Here is a 23,421-nt window from a genome sequence, read left to right on the forward strand (position 1 = left end):
GTCATTGGAGAAAAGAATGTAATCGCAGAACTCATAAAAGGAAACGCATGACAGACCCATATTTCAAGTTTCAATGAACAATGCTGGGGGAGACGCATGGTCATCGGTTACTCTGATCGTACGAGATTTTCTTGGCAGACATAAGAAATAGCTACATTGAACTAGTGAAGAACATGCTCTTTTCTTTCCATGAATTGGCTGTAATATGAACATCAAAGTGCATTGCCTTCACAGTCACTGGGATCACTTTCCTGGCAACCTTAGTGACTTAACTGATGAACAGAGTGAATGTATCCAATATTTAAAAACAATAGAAGAAAGATATGGGGGAAATTGGGACGCCCCTATGATGGTGGATTACTGCTGGGCCATTTAACGTCATTGTTCTGGGGTTAGTGACCACAAAAATCTACGAAGCGTCGCTTTCTTGGAACGTCTAAGTAGACAGACTTCATATCAATGACGTTGTACGCTCCTTTCACTATTATCCGATTCTACAGATGCAATTTAATCATAAGGCATTAGATCCATTCTTGTCTGAAGCCATTTTCTTTTATTCCATAGGCAACAATAATGATTTTTAGTAATAGTTCTGGTACCCGACCGCCGGTGTGCATACCAATTAAGGGTATAACATATCACCATAACTAGAGCTTATGGAGATATAACATATCTGCATAACTAGAGCTGGTGGCATATTTAGAATCAGCAATCAAAGTGTACCTAAAGAACAGTTCTAATATCTCAGGCAGCAAATCATGCGGTCTCTAGTGTAACAGATCTGTGGATTGCACCTGGCCATTCGTACCTTAACACCATTTAGTCCAAGCTGAGGCCTGGGGCTGCACAACAGAATCGTCAGTAATTTGTTTGGTGCCTGTCTCTGGCTTCTTAGTTGATACGAGGATAAAAAATAACATTATGCTCTTGGAGATGCTAGTCTGTTTGTAGTGGATATTTCATGCAAGAAAGATTTAAGTCAGCTGCTGGAAATCATGAATCATTCATGAATTTTTACAGTGCTTCCAACGATGGCGACGACGTACGATGATGAAGCCGAAGATAAAAAGGGTGATGGTGGTGGTGGTGGTGGTGGTGACGGTTGCGATGACAACGACGACGACAACGATGATGATAAGGAAGGAGAAAAAGAAGAAGAAGAAGAAGAAGAAGAAGATGATGAAGAAGAAGAAAAAGAAGAAGAAAAAGAAAATTGTGATGATGATATATTGGCAAAATATACTGTTTATTACAGTAATGTTACTGACGATTTGGATATATGACAGTAATCATTGCAGTGCAGTATTCGTCCGATGTGTGCAGATATGATGGTGTTACTGGTGGTGGCGGTGATCTTGGTGCTGTTGTTGGTGCTGTTGTTCTTGTTGTTGTTATTGTTCTTGTTCGGGGGTGGGGGAGAATATTTTCGTCTAACAAAAAATTACATCACAGAATGTCGAAACATTCTCATGCAATTCTCTTACGAGAAACACTCCCTCCACCCTTCACTCACAAACACTAAATAAAATCACAATAAAAACACAATAAAAAAAAACACTTAAAATTAAGTGGATGGAAATAGCATTCCTGACGGTCAAGATTTGTGACGCGACGTGTTTACCCCTGGCAAGGACATCTCAGCTTTTAACATTAGTTAATGTGTACCACACTGAACTTTCTTTCTGATCATCATCATTGTTCTGAACCATCTCTTAAGCAGGTATAATCACCGTCTCAGTGGAAACCAATAATTAAATCTGTCTGAAACACATGTGGAACACACTATAAAAAGCTCTCCATATTCAGTAGATTTCAGTTGTCTTTACACTCTCATTGTCTGCAGATTTGTTGCATCTCGAGAAGTTCTTTCTCTGACGATTTCACTTGTAGCAAACAGCTCTACCAATACTCCTAACAAACAACCATGCCTTCCTACACTCTCCACTACTTCAACCACCGTGGCCGTGCTGAGATCTGCCGTATGCTCTTTGCAGCTGCTGGTGTCCAGTACAATGATCGCAGAATCGATTGTTCTGAATGGACTGGTATGAGAAACCGTAAGTATTCGTTGATTATCCTAAAAACATCGACTTTCACCCGCATCACGTCTAATAATGATACTATTATTATCTCTCCTCTCTCTCTCTCTCTCTCTCTCTCTCTCTCTCTCACACACACACACAAACTCACACACTCATACACACATGTGTGTGTGTTTATGTGTATATACATACATGCATACATTCATGTCTATTTGCGCTTATATGTATATACTATGTATATATCTATCTATCTGTATATATATATATATATATATATATATATATATAATATATATATATATATATATATATATATATATATATATATATATATACATATATATATATATATATATATGTTTATATAACATTATTGGTGAATTGAAGAAATGGAGCTTTTGATTAATCTACTACAAGATTATTCATCTTTCTATTTCACATAATATATATATATATATATACATACATACATACATACATACATACATACATATACTCATACATACACACACATACATACACACACATACATATGCAAACACACACACACACACACACACAAAGATATATATATATATTTATATATATGAATAATAAGCGTCAGATCATTATAGCGGTTTAGCTCCTAGGCGCTAAATACTCATTGGGCTGGTTTTCTCTGTGAGCGCAACTAAAATATCCTATTTAATACTAATCAACCATAGGCCGGACCCATAGATTCATCCAACCCTACCTGGTGCATATATTTTCAATTACCCGATTCTAAGTCCTTATTTTACTTATTTTACTAGCAGTCTTTACTAGCAGATTCTAAGTCCTTATTTTACTAGCTGTCTTGCATTATAGCAATCTTGACTGCTATAATGCAAGACAGTATATAAGTCCTTTAATATTTTATATTCAATACTTTCAGTTATTGGACTTCAATGGCTTCTTAACGTATTCAATAAGGCAATCAATACTTCATTTCATTTTACTATATATATATGTTATTTATACTATATATTCTATATTCTACATTAATATCATAAAGAATATAAATAAAACAAAAAACAGAGTTGGAATTTCTTTGAATAATATATATATATATATATATATATATATATATATTATATATATATATATGTATATATATAACACATATATACAGGCCTACATACATGTGCGTGTGTGTGTACATGATGAGGTGAATATATTGCCGTCTAAATTACGCAAAAATGAAACTGACACTGACATCATATTTTAATAGATATAGTTACCCTAATGACATAAAATCTCTTGAAATGCCATAGTGTAAATCTTTTCAATAAAATTGCCATTGGCATCAACCACGGCCTTTAGATGATTTCGGAATCTCCAGCATCTATCCTAGACGGTATTCTTGTTTAACTTTGTAAATGCTGCCATAATCATTGCCTTCTTTGGTGTTACAAGGAGTTTTGTTGGGCTCCCGCTCAACTGCGCCCCACACATAATAACCAAGGGCGTTGCAATCTGGGGAGTTAGGACTCCAGGTGTTAGGGATGATGTGGTCGCAGAAATTTTCTGATAGCCATGACTGGATTCTCCTGCTTGAGTGGCAGGGTCCTATTGCCAGACTTAGGTATTCCAGCAGCCATCTTCTTCAACCTGGACGACACTACAACCTCGAGGCACTTGATGTAGGTCTCCGTGTTGAGTGTGATGCCGTGTGGGAAGATGATTGGAAGCATAACGTCGCCATCACTAGTGATCACTCCAAACACAATGATGTTGACTGAATGTTTTGAATTTTATCGCTCTCGGTACATGTCCTCGGATTGCACTGTCCTTAGATTGGCACCCAAACATTCTGAAATGTTTGTATTGGAACTTTCGGCACTAATGCCAAGTATAGCATGTCGTTTCCAAATTTCTGGCAGATGTTACCTAACTGACCCTACAAAATCAAAAACAATCAAGCACACACACGAAAGAAAATATAAAATGGCGACAATTTACCCACCGTACCCTGTGTATATATCTATGTATGTGTGTTTGTGTGTGTGTGTGTGTGTGTGGTGTGTGTGTGTGTGTGTGTGTTGTGAGTGTAAACACACACACACAAACAAAACACACTTTTATGATTTGAGATAATCTGGCTATCTGCTATTGATGAATATATTATTGCTACAAGGGGCTACATGAGCTGTAATTGAAAGTAAAGATAATTCAGCGTCATACCAGTTCAGAAGCAGATATCAGAATTATGTCACCTTTTTATTAGTTGCATATAAGTAGCTCTGGGTTGAATACTAAGGTGCTACAGGAACATCTGCTTGAAATATGAAATATTCTAACGCATACGTGACGACTGTGTTTAAAGGGCTGTGCTTCCTAATCACATGCCTCCGGGTTCAGTCGAACAACTGTTATGTAATATAAACAAGGGTCGACCAAAGCCTTCCAAAAAGAGAGGCTCATAAGGTCGGTTTCCAGGATTTTGTGAAGTGTATATTTCCCATGTAGAGAGCGCGACACCACTCCATCGCAGGGTTACTCAGTTTTGCCAGCTGAGTGGACAGGAACATCGTGAAACGAAGTGTTTTGCTCACGACACAATGCATCATTTGGTTTGGAATGGAAACCACTATCTTTCGCCCATGAGCGCAATACCCTAGCCAGTAGGCCACATACCTCCACCCATCCACACACACACTCACACACACATGCACTCACACACACACATACACACACATGCATTTGTACATGCGTGTTTATGTGTGTCCCCGATATATGAACAGAACTATTTAGATCAAAATAGACATGTGGGTATCATACTTAATGTAGATACATCACAAAGACCAAATTTACACTGCAAAGTTCTTCATGAGAGAGGATGTCATGGACGTGATGTGCATAAATAAAACGAAAATCGCCCTTGTAGCTTTAATAATATTTCGGTTCTATTGCATATAACAGACTTTTGTTGAGCTGGATGGCCGCTTGCAATACGAGTGATTGTCCATTCACTGTTTTCCTATATCGGTAGCAGAGGCTGTAAGTACATGCTACTGACAACGCCGAACGTAGCAGTAATGCTTACCTAGCATTCTCACCAACCGCTGCCACATCCGTTATAGAGATTGTATTTTTAAACACACAATGTTCATAAGAAATAGCACCTCTGGAAAAATACCACACTAAATTTACTTTTCGCGACGTATGTACATGAATTATGATATACAAGTGGATGTACATACATACAAATAAACGTCCACACACACACACACACACACACACATATATATATATATATATATATATATATATATATAGATATATATATATATATATATATATATTATATATATATATACATACATACATAGATAATGTTGTGTCTGGGGAGAGTAATTTTCTTTTGTGCCTTATAATGTAACACACTCACCGGTAAAATTTCCACGTCTTATTTTTATTTTCCTTAAATTTTCGTTGCATCTTCCAACCGTAAAACCATTAAAAAAGTTGTAAGATGCAACGAAAATTTTAGGAAAATAAAAATAAATACGTGGAATTTTACCGGTAAGTGTGTTACATTATAAGGCACAAAAAGAAAATGACTCTCCCTAGACACAACAGAATATGCTTCAACACACGAACTCATATGAAGGATCTTGCAAACCAAATCCCTAAAACGAAATATATATATATATTTCGTTTTGGGATATATATATATATATATATATATATATATATATATATATATATATATATATATAATGAAGTGTTTTGCTCACGAACACAATGCATCATTTGGTTTGGGAATGGAAACCACTATCTTTCGCCCATGAGCGCAATACCCTAGCCAGTAGGCCACATACCTCCACCCATCCACACACACACTCACACACACATGCACTCACACACACACATACACACACATGCATTTGTACATGCGTGTTTATGCGTGTCCCCGATATATGAACAGAACTATTTAGATCAAAATAGACATGTGGGTATCATACTTAATGTAGATACATCACAAAGACCAAATTTACACTGCAAAGTTCTTCATGAGAGAGGATGTCATGGACGTGATGTGCATAAATAAAACGAAAATGTATATATATGTATATATATATATGTATGTATGTATTTTATATTCATGCAGACACAAACACGTGCGCGCATGCACATACGAACACATACACATATGCACCCATACGTATAGCTTCCATGAGTTTTCTTTCTTTTAGTTAGCTATCAAGGCAATTTCGTTTATGATAACTAGCGCAAACTACATTTCCAAGCCAAATTCTAAAAGTTTTAATAACGTAGCGATATATCTGTAATGATAAATCACCGAATTACAAGCGTTTAATTATGTTTTGGATATTTGTGGGGGTCAATTGTTATTTATTTATTGGAATTCTGAGAAGAAAGCAAATAAATAAAATATATATATTTTTAGAAAGACTTGTGTTCAAGGAAAAACAAAGCAGAAAAACAATGTAAATTTTATGTACAAGTGAAACAAAATATATAAACGAATTATTTTAATAAAACTAAAACAATCTATTCTTAAATTCCATTGAATTATTCAATTTCATTAAATCAATCATTCTTAAATTTCATTGAATTTAATTAATCTCATCATTAAACAATTCTATGTAGCTACTTGTTATAGCATGCAATAAATATCTTATATTTCACGTATCTACGTTATAGAACTATTTTGCTTTTTACCGCTACTATCCTAAGTTTACATATCTATTCCTTTTGCCTCCAAATAGTTTGGCAAAAAATTATTATTTTTCTTTGTTTTGTCCTCATATTCGTTACTACTTGCGAACGCTTGAGAGTGATATTGATATAATTAATCCTACAAACATATTTAGTGGCGTATGGTGGAAGATTGCTCCCCGACCACATTGGTCCGGGTTCAGTCCTACTGTGCCTTCTACCATAGCCACGGACCAGCCAAAACTTTGTGAGTATATTTTCTACGCGGAAACTGAAAGAAGATTGTTGCGTATGTGTGTGTGTGTGCGTGTGTATGTGTGAGCATGCGTGTATACGTGTGCGCGGGCATATACATATATACATAATACTTATATAAAAGTTTGCATGCATGCTTGTATGTATGTATGTATGTATGTATGTATGTATGTATGTATGTAGTATGTATGTATGTATGTATGTGAGTGTGTTTGTGCTTGTCTGCTTCCTATCACCGCCTGACAACTGATGTTGGCCATTGGGTCGCTTACGTCCCCGTAACATCGGAGGTCCGGTTAAAGTGATGAATAAAATCGATGCCAGACTTAAAAATATAACCACCAGAACCGAGTCGCTCGACCCCCCCCCTCCCGCCAAAAAGAAAACATTTCAAGGAGGTGCCCCAATATGGCCACAGTCCAATAACTGAAACATGTAAACCATAACAGAAAGATAAAAGGTGTATGCCATGTATTACCGAACATAATTTATTGCACAAACCTAAAACGATTAAACCATAACTCGAAAGTACTCAAACAAATGAAAGCACTTTTTATTCGAAATTGCATATAGCGTATACTGTCATACAGAAAGTAAACACATTTCTTATATTCTATGATTTTTATGAATTGCAAATTAAATCAACTAACAAATTGACTATATTTTCTTTTTAAGAAATGCCATGTTCCATGCTGCCAATGTTGGAGATTGACAACAGACATCAAATTCCCCAGAGTATGGCTATTGCTAGATACCTAGCCAGAGAATTTGGTAAGTAAAAGCAATTGGTAAAGTTGATTCTAAATATTCCGTAATGTATGCTGGAAATATTGTTTAAAATGATCGTAGGCATGGCTGTGTGGTTAAGAATCTCGCTTCGTCACTCTGTTGTTTCGGGAACCCAACCTACTGCCCTTATATGGCATCTTAGGCAAGTGACTGCCGGCCTGAACAATGCCTTATGACTGAATTTGGCATTGTGTGAAAGATCGACGTATATGCAAACACACACACACACACACACACACACACATGAACACAAACATATATACATACACACAAACACACACACACACACACATATATATATATATATACATTGTGGCACTCAGTCGCTTACGACGACGAGGGTTCCAGTGATCCAATCAACGAAACAGCCTGTTCCGTGAAATTAACGTGCGATTGACTGAGCACTCCACAGACAAGTGTGGAGCACTCCGTCGGTTACGACGACGAGAGTCCCAGCTGATACGATCAACGGAACAGCTTGCTCGTGAAATTAACGTGCAAATGGCTGAACATTCCACAGACACGTGTACCCTTAACGTAGTTCGCAAGGAGATTCAGCGTGACACAGAGTGTGACAAGGCTGGCCCTTTGAAATACAGGTACAACTCATTTTTGCCAGCTGAGTGGACTGGAGCAACGTGAAATAAAGTGTCTTGCTCAAGGACACAACGCGTCGCCGGGAATCGAACTCACAACCTTACGATCATGAGCCGAATGCCCTAACAACTAAGACACGCGCCCTCACAAACAGACAAGTGTACTCTTAACGTAATTCTCGGGGTGATTCAGCGTGACAGAGAGTGACACAAGACTGGCCCTTTGAAATACAGTTACAACAGAAATAGGAAGAAAGAGTGAGAGAAAGTTGTAGTGAAAGAGTACAGCAGTGTTCGCCACCCACCCCGGAGCCGGTGTCTCGTGCAGCTTTAAGTGTTTTCGCTCAATAAACACTCAGAATGCCCGGTCTGGGAATCGATACCGCGAGCCTACGACCGTGAGTCCGCTGCTCTAACCACTGTGCCATTGTATGTGTGTGTATTTGTGTGTTTCTTTACGACGTCCTTCACTTTTTGACAACTGCAGTTGGCTTCTTTCCGTACACGTGACTTAGCGGTTCGGTAAAGTTGCCAGATACAATAAACGACGAACTTAACAAAAAAAGGGAAAACAAAAGTACTGACATGAACTAAACCTTTCCAGGCCATGCCCCTGCATGATCACAGTCTGAAAACTGAGACAGGTAAAAAATTTCTTTTAAATGTAAAAAATATTTTTAAAAAAACATATAACAAAAGCAATTATGGCCAGTGAGCGTGCAGACAGATTGTAATATGTTGGTTTGAAGATTTAACAACCTGGACCATAAATGTAAAACACACCAACTGTAGTAGATATACATAATTATAGTGTACATCTGTGGGCTACGTTGTAATTAAATAGCTGACGTGTTTTAACGAAGAGTTTTGGTAACTCTCTATAGGAAGTATTTAGTGCAGATATGTCTTCATCAATTTCACCGGTGATTGATATATGTTGGCAGAAAACATAGGCCGCACGGGTGTATTCTGAGCCTAAATTGTTATAGTGTTTATGAACGCACAACCCAGATATGAGAATCTGATTGGATATTTGGAGGAAATTCACTAATATTCACAATATATATTCACGTAGATAGGTGAATGAAAATGTAAATATGTGTGTGCGTATGTTTGTGTGTGTGTTTGTGTGTGTCTATGTTTCTATGTGTGTGTGTGTTATATATCTATATCTAATCCTCTATCTATTTATCTATCTATCTATCTATCTATCTATCTATCTATCTATCTATCTATCTATCTATCTATCTATCTATCTATCTATCTATATATATATATATATATATATATATATATAAATGCATTATATGTATACGTGCAGATAACTATAAGTGATAGATAGATAGACACACACACACACATATATATATATATATATAATATATATATATATAGAGAGAGAGAGAGATATGGATAGCTAGATGAATAGATATATAAATTGATAGATAGATAGATAGATAGATAGATAGATAGATAGATAGATAGATAGATAGATAGATAGATAGATAGATAGATAGATAGATAGATAGATAGATAGATAGATACAGGGGAATATAAACAACAGTTCGGATGGTTGAGAATGAAGATGAATTGGATAAAATATGATTGATACAATGAACAGAGACTATATGTGGATGAATTATTAGATATCTGTAATCAATCATCCCATGCAAACCCTTAGGGAGTTCTTATTTGATCAACAGTGGATAAGAAATGAGAATAAGTATACACGGTTTAAGAATAATATAGATTATATCTAGTCTCTCCTTGAAAATAAACATTCACATAAATGAGCTCTATAAATACACTCATGCACCTATAGACACACGTATAAGCATACACATACAAACGCACGCACACACACTCACACACACACACATAAACGTGCTTGCACACACGCGCACTCATTTATGTATACGCATATACGCATAATATGCATAATGCACACACTCACGCACACACGCACATATATTATCGGAGGCGTGTCTACGTGGTAAGAAGGATGCTTCTCGAGCACTTGGAAGGGATCTGGTTTCAGTTCCAGTGCGTGTCACCTTAGGCAAGTGTCTTCTACTATAACCTTGGTAGACAGTGTCTTTATGATAGTATTTGTCAACCCCTCATCACCGCTTGACAACCGGTATTCGTGTTTCATAATAATAATAATAATAATATGCTGTGTATCTTGATATGAGATCACCATGTCGTGCACATACGGTTGTGATGCATGTGCCTGGTGTACTCATATCAGACGGGTAGTCATGATGGGTAAACTGGGCTTCGTATATTTTATCCCAGTGTCACTTTGATGGCATGTACTGTTCTCTCACTCAATAATAATAACAATAATAATAATAACAACAACAACAATAATAATAATAATAATAATAATAAAATGAACGAACTATTGAGTTTAGTTTAATGGCCTACTATGAGTTTCTTTGCCCTAGGAGTCGGGAAGACACTCGGCAAGAAATGGAAGCAAATTTGAAAGAAGAAAAAAAAAGTAACAATAATAATAATAATAATAATAACGGGGTAATCAGCAAACCTCAGAAGGATTCACCAAAAATGAGAATTGCAAAACCCCGTGGGATGCAATGATCTAGTGCGATCACCTGACCAGACATTGGAAACCTGGCATTGCTATGGTGAGTAAAAAACAAAGAACATGTCTGATAATCGACATAGCATGCCCACCGTGACAACAGGATCAATGTGAAAGAAGAAAACAACTATGAGTATTTAAAGTGGGAAATACGAAGGTTGGGGTTCAATGTAGAGAGTAGACGTGATACCAATATTAATTGGTGCACTTAGAAGTACTGCACACAGCTACCAGCATAGCGGAAAAAGATCTGTGCAAGTGTAAAGGTAGAACACCTACAAAAATCAACATTGCTTGGAACTGCAAGAATTCTTCGCAAGGTTCTTGAAGCATGACCAGTAAAACAAATGTCACCTTAGCCTGCTGGTTTTGGTACTTTCCATCATACCCAGTAATATAAGCTGTGAAATTTAATACAACACAACAACAACAACAACAACAATAATAACAACAACAACAACAACAATAAATGCCCTGATGCAGTACCAAGTAGTGGCTCTCATGACTTCTGATCTTAACTGTTTGTTTTGTCTTGGTATAAAAGATGGGTTACAGCTAATATTGTGTTCAATACCACAGATTTTCTGGTCAGTTGTTTGATCTTCACCAGTTGAGCATAAGCCTTAGTGACTGATGACATGTGCATCTCTGATCACGAGGAGAAGAAGTGGGTGAGCATCATAGACATGCGTTGAGAGGATTTCTTTGGGGTTTGGATAATTCACCACTGGAAACATGGCAGTTTCTTCAACATTCTTAAACAACCCTTATTCAGGGGCCTTTTGTGTGGTATGGGTTACTCGAACAGAAAAAAAATTCCAACTCGCCCCACCTGCAAGGTCATGCACTGTATATCTTCATATAAGATCACCATGTCGCGTACACTGGGTTGTGATGCATGTGCCTGGTGTACCCTTATTATACTGGGCTTCTTATATTTTCCCCGGTGTCACTTGGATAGCATGCACTGTCCGCTCACTCAGTAGTAGTAGTAGTAGTAGTAGTAGTAGTAGTAGTAGTAGTAGTCGCAGTAGTAGTAGTAGTAGTAGTAGTAGTAGTAGTAGTAGTAGTAGTAGTAGTAATGATAATAATGATAATAATAATAATTTGACCTTAGAACAAAAAGACGGACGGAGAGTTATCAACTCTTGTAAAAATGAAATGACGAACTCAGTAGTAAAAACTTCGTACTATGTCAACGATGCTGTGATGCGTCCTTGGGTATGAAATTTAGATTTCAATGTTCCACTCAAACTAGATATAGGCAGGGACCAATGAATGCTATAGGTCGCTGCTTTGAAAAGCAAAAATACTGAGAACTGTACGCGTGTTTACCTAATTCATAGTAACAAGCTCAGTTTTTCTGTACATATGAACCAATAACGACCATTATATCATGTCAAACCCAACTGAAGTCTTGATATCAAGGGTATATTTTTGCAAATCCATCAGAAATAAATTCTATTTAAATTCCTAGAGAAGATTATTTTAATGCAATCAATTATTATTCCTGATACTGGAATTTACATGTGAAAATCTGTCAGTAATAACATGGATAGTCTGAATGACGTATTGCTTCCAAGCAGTAGATTTCGTTCATTGCTTGTCTATGTCATGACTTAGAAGCATGTAATGCGCATTGTAGGAAAAACTAGCATTTCATTATTTTATTGTTAAGGCGGTGATAGTATACCGGAGAAAATGCTTAGCGGGATTTCTTTCAGTTCTTTACCTTAGAAATTCTTAACTGACGTCGACTTTGCCTTTCATCCTTTCGGGATTGTTGAAATTAGTACCAGTTGAAGATTGGAATCTAAATTTTTGGCCTTGTCCTATTGAGGCAGCGAGTTATGAGAAACTTTACCATTTCGGTCAAAATGTTTAGAGGCGAATTTTCTAGCTCTGTATGATCGAAGTACAAATCTTACCGAGATCATATTTGCGTTTCTTCTAACCGAACTCGATAAATTAACAAATTAAATATTTTATGCTAGGTTATCCGTTTATCTTACAATGTACAATGGTAGTAAAGTTATAGAAAATAAATGCATTGTATCAAAACTTTGAGGTCAATTTTGATACTGCAACGCTCGTACGTTCTTTTCGGGTCTTAGAACCGTTGTCATTTCTCACTTGCTTTCTTTATACATAAATACTGAAATCTGGCGAAATTAAATGCCTAGTTTTCAGCGATACTTTACTTTTCTCTGGTTCTGATGTTTGCTAAATTTCACTAACAAAGTCTATATATTTGTTAGGTCGACTCTTAGAATGTTAGTACCGATGAAATTAAAGACCTAGTCATGAGCATTTTAATTTTTTTTATATATCTTCTTTTCTAGGTTTCCATGGTAGAAACAATCTTGATATGGCCAGAGTTGACTTCATCACAGACTGTTTCTATGACATTTTGGATGACTACATGAGGATGTATCACGATAAAGATGGAAGAATGATGGTCAGTAAAGTTGATTTATTAGTCCCCGCACAAAGACAGGTTATGTTGCGTTAGAAGATCGTTAAATTAGTTGCCGCAACTATATTATTAAATTATGGTGTTTGATTTCAAATCGCTAGAGAGTCAGTATAGCTTTTCAGTATATATTTACGATGTTTTTTTTATATATTTCTTTTCTTTCAAATCCTAATGGTGTCTAATTTGCACGGCACAGAGTACTACGGTAAATTAAATTGATATTTCGATCTCAAGTGTATGAACATAAGATTATGTTTAAAATCCTTATTACTTGTATATAAAGGGGAATATAAAAAAAACAAGAGAGAAAAGATAGTTGTTGCGTTGTCCCTAAGTTCAAAATTACAGCGTCACCTATACTTTCAACATATATGATGACAGCTGGAAAGCCGAAACTTCGAAGCTTATGTTAAAATCCAGATATATATTCGACAACTTTAGGAATATACTTTTGAAAACTTTAATCTATTCAATGAGTAACTAACAGTAAGTTCTATTAGGCAAACCAAAACTTAATTATAAGATACCTAAGTACGATATTAAATCATTTATCTCAGAAATAAAATTATGTAACAAAATTACACCTATATGAGCAAGAATTTATTCGTCTGTGCTTTATATTGAACACATTATTCGTTTCTTTTCTTCTTTATTTCAGTTCCAAAGATCTTATGACAATGGCAGCTCCGTAAGTGAATATATTTAATACCTTTAACAGCTTTCGTTGCAGTAGCCTCATAACATTACGGAAAACTATTACTGTCGCCTAATTTCATTCTTGCAGCTAATATAACAAAATATACCTAACGAAAATCTTAAAAGATTAATTTACTAACATGTGTTTCTTTACTATTTGCACCTTGAAACATGAAACGTTAAGAGTATTTTCATGTTAAAAAGCTGTCATATATTGCCATTGTGTGCTTATTATTATTACTATTTTATCTAAAATAGTATGGCCTGTATCGTTTAATTGTGGAATGCACGACGTTTACGTATTGAAAAGGTAGATATCAATCTGCACAGTGTATCTACATTAACATAACACAGAAAGTTTTTATTATAATCAAATAACCAGAGTAGAAAGTAAGTTGTTACTGTAAGCACATCTCCATAATGTTCATGAAATAAAATGATAATATATACAAAACCTTGTTTAACCGCCAACATTTCGCATAAATTCAGATAATCTGTCTGTGATTCGACAATTATGTAGCACACTGATTTTAAAATAATTTCGAGATTATTTTACACACAGACAATCTGTTATTTATTCTACTGTTCCATCGTTGTCCCAACATAGTCGAGCTTGAAACAGCTTCAATAGAGTTATTAAAATGCATACGATCCGTTGTAAATTATGTTTCTATGATATAATTTTGTAATAGATCATTGTTATACCGTCTATTTACATTGCAGTTAATGTTTTTAGTAAATAGGCTGTTAGCTCTATTCTCCTTATGTTGCAAGCGGGCTTGTGCTGTATACATAATAAGTCCATTTGATAGTTGGAATCTCTATATACTTTATTGAGAATATGTAGAATGAGGAGATGGAACTCACTCTGTAATCAGTCCTGCTATTGTTGTAGGAATATTGCATAGAGGTACATATCAGCATATCAGTTAATCGATGTGAACAGTCCTTCTTGGTAATAGATTTTCTCTGCCCTTTCACTAAATGTTAAAGCGAAGCTGTGCACTTAACATGAATGAACGCAATTTCACCATTACTTCCTGTCGATGCTTAGGTCACCACCTCCACTAACTTGCACTCGGATCGATCTTCATCACCATGGGAACTGCACACACACACACACACACATACATATATATATATTTGTCTTCAAACTTATATTTCTATAGTTTCATGGTTCAAATACATGATTCATCGTATATTTGGTCTATTCAAATCATATCAAATTTAATTTAATTTGTTTTGATGTAAAATTTTATCCGTAAAAGAAGTGTAAATTCAAGTAATTATGCTTTAGTTTTCTTTTTTGATATTTTCCTAGAAACCAGCCCGAAAGGCAAATATCGAAATGAACAATTTCAAACGTGTTTTTCTTCTGCTGATGATACTGTTACTGTCCGGGTCTCACTATGTTTCAATCCAAGCTTTGAAAGTGACATTTTAATTCTGCCACTGACTGAATAGAACCCCATAATATAAAGTATACACCGCTCCTCATAAAATTAGGGTATTTCTCATAAAATAATTTCTTGTCTTGTCACGTGACAACGAAAACTCAATTGCAATCATTCACTTCTTTAGACAGACTCTATATGTACCAGCACTACTCGAAGAAGGCAGTACCATTCCCTCGATAATTTACATTGGTATTGAAGACAAAGGCGTACTACATGACAATACAAGAATATTTTGATATTGATTGTCAAAATATTGTTCCGACATTTCATATTTTATTGAGTAATCATAAGAAAGCCGTCTTCTAATGGCGATATAAACCTGTCGATAGCAATTTTTAAAAGTGGTGATAGTAAAACAAAAAAAAAAACAACAACTTGAGAATTGCTAATATAGACTATTGTGGATTTGTAGATATTTAGAAATATCACTGATATTTAGCACAGTGATTTACTGTATTATTCTCGGCTGATGATAATTCACAGTTAAGAAGAAACGGTCACAAGACAGCTCATTAAAGGCAATTAGATATCCATAAGTTGTACGATTCCGCTTACTTTAAACAGTAAGCCATTTCGGAGTAATATCGTACATCGCTAAAACCTGAGAATGCTATATAATTAATAAGTGTTCTAGCGATTTTTAATACTCAGATAATAGTTTAAAGAGCACACAGGATTTAATTATGATGTTTCTGATTAGAGGAACTAGGATCTTGTATTTTTTTTAATAATCTGTCGTTTTATTATATATTCTGAATACCATCAAAATCCACTTAAAAACGAAAAAAGGAAGAGGCTCATTCGACACTTCAGAACAAGTTTTAAATAGGAAATAAATTGTAACCGTTATAGTAAAAATCACGCTATTAAGGAGGTGATGTTATTAGATGACTTACAAGGTGGAAAGCAAACCAATTACCATCAAGCCAATATAGGGAGCAATGAAGTCTCTAGGCCGTCGCTAGAAATAGTTGGCAAATCGGCTTTAAATCAAGTATTACATTCTTAAAATAGAAGACGCCAGATAGCGTAGTCTGGTATAAATACTGCATTAAAAAACGTTGGTAGTATCTTTACTTCTAGGTCTGCATGATAACAGCCAATAAAGAACAACAGCAACAACACAACAGCAACGGCAACGTCATCATCAGCAGCAATAGTAATATTTGACACAAACGTCCATCTGCCACGATTAATTACATGATTTAAATATCACAGCACCCTCCACTACCACCACCATTTTTACCATGATATGCTACGTTTCACATAACGATTGTTTTGTGTTGTTTTTAACTTATTGCTTCTATATTTATCATTTTAGTTTTTATAGATCGTAAAATCAATCATTTCCCTTATAAGTTTATAATCTTCTATCGATTAATATTATTTTCTTTTTTAATTAAGGAAATTGAAAATAATTGATTATATGGATCAGACTTGCGTGAGATAAACTAATGTTAATTAATTGATATTTGTATTTTGTCACAGTCTGAGAGGCGTACGAGATTCCAAGAAACCTGCCGCAGAATCCTTCCTTTCATGGAAAGAACACTAGAGATGCGTAACGGTGGCAACCAATTCTTCATGGGTGACCAGGTATGTAATTTTGTAATTTACCAAACGATACTGAGGTGTGCTATAAAAATTAAAGCGACGAACGGTAAAGTAATTGAGCATTAATCCTTATTATTACGGCAGTATGTTTCTCTCACGTATATCGCGACTTCTGAAGGCGCATAGCATAGTAGTTGGGCTGTTGCATTCACGACCGCTAGATTGTGAGTTCTATTCCCAACAGTGGATGGTGTGTTGTGTTCTTGAGAAAAAATCTTCATTTCACGATGCTCTAATCCCCATTTTCGATGAGGGGGCGCTGGTAAAATTGCCCTGCTCGGCTAGCCAGCGAACTGGCGTTGTTTTTAATGCTAAAACAATGATGCAAAAGCGCATTGTGACCAGCGATGTATACACGTGATCGTATCGCAACTCAGCGTCTCAGATTGACAATAATATAAACATTACAGTTGTCAATTATATTAAGCTTGCTAATCTCAGTTCTATCCCCAATAACACCTATCTCACAACCAAAAACTACACCAACGCTTCTACCACAACTGCATACGCCCCTAAAACAATGACGATTCCTTACTTTACAGTCAATGGGGTTTTGTTTGGATTTGGCACAGAAGTCCTTCTCACATCTCCAGTCTCTTGCAGATGTAATTATTAGAATGTTCCTCGGGAACAGGTGTGTCAATCTTTGGATATTTCTGAGGATATTTAAATATATAGTTCAAGATTAAACGTCATATGACAAGTCAGATTTGATGCTGGTATTTATAAGCCACAAAAATATTAGCTCATGATAATATTCATTAAAGAACCTTCTTAAGAAATCTTAAGTATGTTTACGAAGTGAACTGAATGGTATGAAATTTCAAGAAAGAATTAATTGAAAATTGAGAATTATATATATGCATATATGAATAAATTCACAAACACAACACACACACACACACACACAGAGCCATACACCAACTCACACACACTTATATATGTTGGTCGGAAGGTAGGTAGGTCGGTAGGTAGATAGGTAGGTAGATAGGTAGGTAGATAGATAGATAGATAGATAGATAGATAGATATATAGATAGATAGATAGATAGATAGATAGATAATAGATAGATAGATAGATAGATAGATAGATAGATAGATAGATAGATAGATAGAAATATTTTATCAGATTAAGCTTCATAAATCATGTATCTGAATTCATTTTGTGGATTATTGAAACGACTGATTAAGAGAAGAAGCTTGACACTATATAAACCGATTATTCTCACGCACATCGTCGCATTAATAACCACAACTCTGTGTTTGGTTGAGTTATCGAATTAATGTCTGTCTCTAAAACATATAAACAAAACACGAAGCTGTATTAGTGTTTGTGTAAATCTTTTGAAAACTGTTTTCTCATCACGTGCATATTTCCAAACATCTAAAAAGAAAAGAATTCATTTAAATATCTAAATTATGTTAAAGGATGATAGCATGAGCAATTATAAAACAATTTGTCCATCATAGAACATTCCTTTACCGACACTAATTAATCAAAATGTGACGATCTTTGTCTCTCTGAAAAATACAGTATCTCGTTTGAATTTTGAACTAAGCACCCAACTGGCGAAATTTGCAGCCATTTATCTATGTATTATAAAGTTTTAACACTACCATATTTAGTAGCTGGAAAAGACGGCGACCTGGCAGAAACGTTAGCACGTCGGGCGAGATGCTTAGTGGTATTTCGCCTGCTGTTACGTTCTGAGTTCAAATTCCGCTGAGGTCGATTTTGCCTTTCATCCTTTCGGGGTCGTTAAATTAAGTACCAGTTACGCACTGGTGTCGATGTAATCGACTTAATACCTTTGTCCGTCCTTGTTTGTCCCCTCTATGTTTAGCTCCTTGTGGGTAATAAAGAAATACATATTTGGTAGCTGGAAATTGCAACTAATGGGGAAAAAAACAATAACAGTTTCCACTCAGGTAGCTTTTCCTTCTCCCTCTCTCTCCCTCTCTCTCTCTCTTTCTGTCTCTCTCTCTGTCTGACCCTCCCTCCCTCTCTCTCTCTCTCATTTCTCTCTTCCGTTTTCTCTCCTTTGCTTTGTGTTCCATGTCCTAAAGACGTCTGCGATCAAAGACCACCTGCCGTAGTCTGAAAAGTCATGCTTTTTTTCTTGAAGGTGGCTGTGTGGTAAGAAGCTTCCTTCCTAACCACATGGTTCCGGATTCAGTCCCATTGTGTGGCAAGTGTTTTCAGGACCACTGAGGGCATGTGTTTTCTACTATAGCCCTGGTCCAACCAAAGTCTTGTGAGTGGATTTGGTAGACGGAAAGTGAAAGAAGCCCGTCGTGTGTGTGTGTGTATATATATATATATATAATATATATATATATATATATATGTATTTATGTGTCTTTGTGCCTGTGCTTGCCTCCTACCACCTCCACCATCGCTTGGCAACCGATTTTGGTGTGTTTATGTACCCGTAACTTAGCGGTTCGACAACAGAAACGGATAGAATAAGTACCAAGCCTACGAAGAATAAGTCTTGGGGTCGATTGCTTCAGCAAAGAAAGCCTTTCAAGGCGGTGCTCCAGAATGGCCGCAGTCAAATGACAGAAACAAGTAAAAGAACAAAAGAAATAAAAGGGACTTTCTGTTGCCTACTATCGGTTTATTTACTGATTTATCAGTTGGTCTTCTGTTATTTCGAGCAAACTTTTGCGGCACATGAGCGATGTATCCAGGGGAATTGATTCACGTTTCATCAGAACATGTCCAAACATAGTCAGACCCTCGTAACACAAGTCTCTTCGCCAGCTGAGTTTCACGTCCTGCATGGCTTAATCACTACTACATTGATCCACATCTGGAAACATTTTGAGGTGAACTTACACTTGAGACTTAGTGTATCTGGTTGTAGTAATGGCTAAGGGATACTTCCGTACTCTCACAAACTCCAGCGGATGCTGTTTAATATCTTGCCCAGCACTATGTCTAAATTTACATATAACTATATCATGATACAACAATGCTAAAACTTCATTAATAATTGCTGTCCAACTTGGTACTGAGGAGACAAAAATATGAATTCTTACATAGTTTTGATATAGCACGTGTTCTGTACGTAACGTATACCCTGATGATTTTTGGGCGAATAGCCAAACACCAATGGATCGTCGTAATTTCATAATTGCAATTATTTTGTATACATATCGCCACAATGCTTCCATATAGCACCCATTTTAAAGACGGTTACATGTCGGTGCGAGAATCTCAGACTTTTTAATTTTTCCTTTCATTAACAGAACATTCATTCTCTTCCCTCCCTCTCTAACTATCTATCTATCTATCTATCTATCTATCTATCTATCTATCTATCTATCTATCTATCTATCTATCTATCTATCTATCTATCTATCTATCTATCTATCTAATTACCAAAAAGAAAAGCTCTACTTTGTAATTTGTCCCCTCTGTGTTCAGCCCTAGGTGGCTAATAAAGAAGCATATATATCTAATTACCTTTCTTTCTATCAATCAATCAATCTATCTACCTATCTATCTATCTATCTATCTATCTATCTATCTATCTATCTATCTATCTATCTATCTATCTGTCTATCTATCTATCTATCTATATCTATCTATCTATCTATCTATCTATCTATCATCTATCTATCTATCTATCTATCTAATTACCAAAAAGAAAAGCTCTACTTTGTAATTTGTCCCCTCTGTGTTCAGCCCTAGGTGGCTAATAAAGAAGCATATATATCTAATTACCTTTCTTTCTATCAATCAATCAATCTATCTACCTATCTATCTATCTATCTATCTATCTATCTATCTATCTATCTATCTATCTATCTATCTATCTGTCTATCTATCTATCTATCTATCTATATCTATCTATCTATCTATCTATCTGTCTGTCTGTCTGTCTGTCTGTCTATCTATCTATATATCTATCTGCGCGTGTGTGTGTGTGTGGTGTGTGTGTGTGTCTGTCTGTCTGTCTGTCTATATGATTCTTCTAATTTAATCTTCCAGATGACCATGGCCGATCTGATGTGCTACTGCGCCCTTGAAAATCCACTGACTGACGATACATCAATGTTGAGCAGCTACCCCAAATTGCAGTCCCTGAGAAATCGTGTGATGAGCCACATGAAAATGTCACCTTATTTGAAAAACCGCTCTAGCACCGAATTTTAAATCAATCTCTAAAATGATGAAGTATTATCGTTAAAATACATCAACGGACAAAAATACCAACAACAATGATGTCGACAGCAGACAGCCATGAATAAAGCAACAAGTGAAAAAAAAAAAAAAGAAAAAAATTATTTCCTCTTCAAATAAACGAATGTTCCTTTCTACATGAAATTCCTTTATGTCTGTAACGCTCTGCCATTGATTCAAGAAGCTGTAAATGGCTGGCCGAGACGGTCATAATAATAATACTGATGAGGAAGATAACATAACGGCTAAAATCACATATTCCGAAATCCAAAATAAAATAAGAAGATGAAAATAAAAACCAACTGCAATGATTTTAATTATCTAGTAATTATAGAAAAAATACATTATTGATTTATTATATAACAAATGGCAATCTAATTACGTTAAATAATTAAATAATTAAAAAAATTAATTGTTATTCTGTTCAGTGTGAGTGACGTTTATCTTCGTTATATTTTGTTTGCTTTTGCGTTGTATCTTCGGAGGTGAGGTACGCAATAGTATTATTGCTGTGCAACAACAATCACGTTGTGGTTGGATCACAGAAAACTAATTGCACGACACGGGTTCGATTACAGCTTATTTACTTATTTCAGTCATTAGACGTTGGAGTACCGCCTTGAAGGGTTCCATAGATGAGATCGACTTACATGATTATCTTTTAGTTTGATGCATTTTTCCGATCTCTCTTGTTGAGCCACTATGTAAACAAACAAACAAAGATTGTTACGTGGTGGGGACAAACACAAACAAAAGAACACACACCACACAACCACCCAAATATACACGCACGCGCACACATTCACAGAGTGGTGCAGAAGTAGGTATACAGTTACGGATAGAGAAAACACGTACAATACTCTTTCAATTTTATAAAAAACGTTAAAAATTACGATAAAAGTATTATTATTATAGTTATGATAGATGTATTATTATGATTAATGACACTGAAAATATCAAGAATTAGGCTTATTAATTTAATGTGCTATTTTAATGAGTTAAGTATTGGGTTGTCCGGAAAGTTCGTGCCGTTTTTTTTTATAGGAAAGAAAAAGTCACTAAATACTTGCCATTACCCAAGCTTTACCACGTGCTCATGAACGACGGATTTTCATAGGTTGAGGTTTTCTGCCAATTCTTGGGTTGTGCAATGTGGTTATTCTCAATTAATGACTTCATTTGGTCATCATCTATAGTGGATGGTCTGCCTGATCGCTCTTTATCAATAAGGCTACATTCTCCAGCTCGGAACCTTGCGAATTACTTCCGTACAATTCTTTCGGATAAAGAAACATCACGGTAAACTGCGCATTTTTTTTTTTTGGTTGCTTGTGGGGCATTTTTTCCCTGCATGGATAAAGAAAAGCCTCAAGTGCCGAAAATGAACTTTCTTATCTTCCAGTTTAAAGGGTTACTGAATTTACAGTTTATAGGAACATAAACCTTCCACGAAAAGACAGCTTAAACTGTGCTCTAAATGGGGGTATAGTTAAATCCTACTTTATGGACTCAAACATGATTTAAAATAAATCGAAAGTTAAGCTACTATAGATCGGCACGAACTTTACGGACAACCCAATATTATAACATAGATGTGATACTTACTGTATACCTAATTGTGCAACCTCCTGTATGTGTTTGTGTGTGAATGTATACTCGTCGGATTCCTCTCTGCCAAATTTACTTGCAAGGAATTGGTCAGCTCGGGGCTATACTAGAATTCACTATCTCTAGATGCGGGCGCAGTAGGACTGAATCAAAATTACGTACTTGCAAAGAGGACATCTTACCCATGTGGCCATACCGCCACCGATGGATATGGGCTATATTTTATTTATTTGATTTATTTGCAATTCCGCGACTCCACTCATTCTATTAAGTACAGTAGGTAATAATATATCAAACGCCCGATGTAATGGCAGGAACGATCGGGGCCCTAACAAGAAGCCCTAAAATATTTACCGTTCTGTGTTTAAATGCCATTGATATCATG

General features: G+C 35.8%; 1 protein-coding gene across 1 annotated transcript; it reads left to right on the top strand.

Moving 5' to 3' along the window:
* Window positions 1-1,816: 1,816 nt before the first annotated feature.
* Window positions 1,817-21,720, top strand: LOC115211988 (S-crystallin 3). The gene is made up of 6 exons (XM_029780763.2): window positions 1,817-2,057; window positions 7,677-7,772; window positions 13,337-13,452; window positions 14,129-14,158; window positions 17,112-17,219; window positions 21,237-21,720. The coding sequence occupies exons 1-6, from the start codon at window positions 1,925-1,927 to the stop codon at window positions 21,399-21,401; spliced, it is 648 nt and encodes a 215-aa protein (XP_029636623.1). The 5' UTR covers window positions 1,817-1,924; the 3' UTR covers window positions 21,402-21,720.
* Window positions 21,721-23,421: the final 1,701 nt, after the last annotated feature.

The sequence above is a fragment of the Octopus sinensis genome, linkage group LG5 (assembly GCF_006345805.1).
Source record: "Octopus sinensis linkage group LG5, ASM634580v1, whole genome shotgun sequence".
Taxonomy (NCBI): Eukaryota; Metazoa; Mollusca; class Cephalopoda; order Octopoda; family Octopodidae; genus Octopus; species Octopus sinensis.

Coding starts and splice junctions, on each gene's coding strand:
- LOC115211988 (XM_029780763.2), top strand. CDS start 1,925: ATGCCTTCCTACACTCTCCACTACTTCAACCACCGTGGCCGTGCTGAG. Junction 13,453..14,128: donor ATAAAGATGGAAGAATGATG/GTCAGTAAAGTT, acceptor TCTTTATTTCAG/TTCCAAAGATCTTATGACAA. Junction 17,220..21,236: donor AATTCTTCATGGGTGACCAG/GTATGTAATTTT, acceptor TTAATCTTCCAG/ATGACCATGGCCGATCTGAT.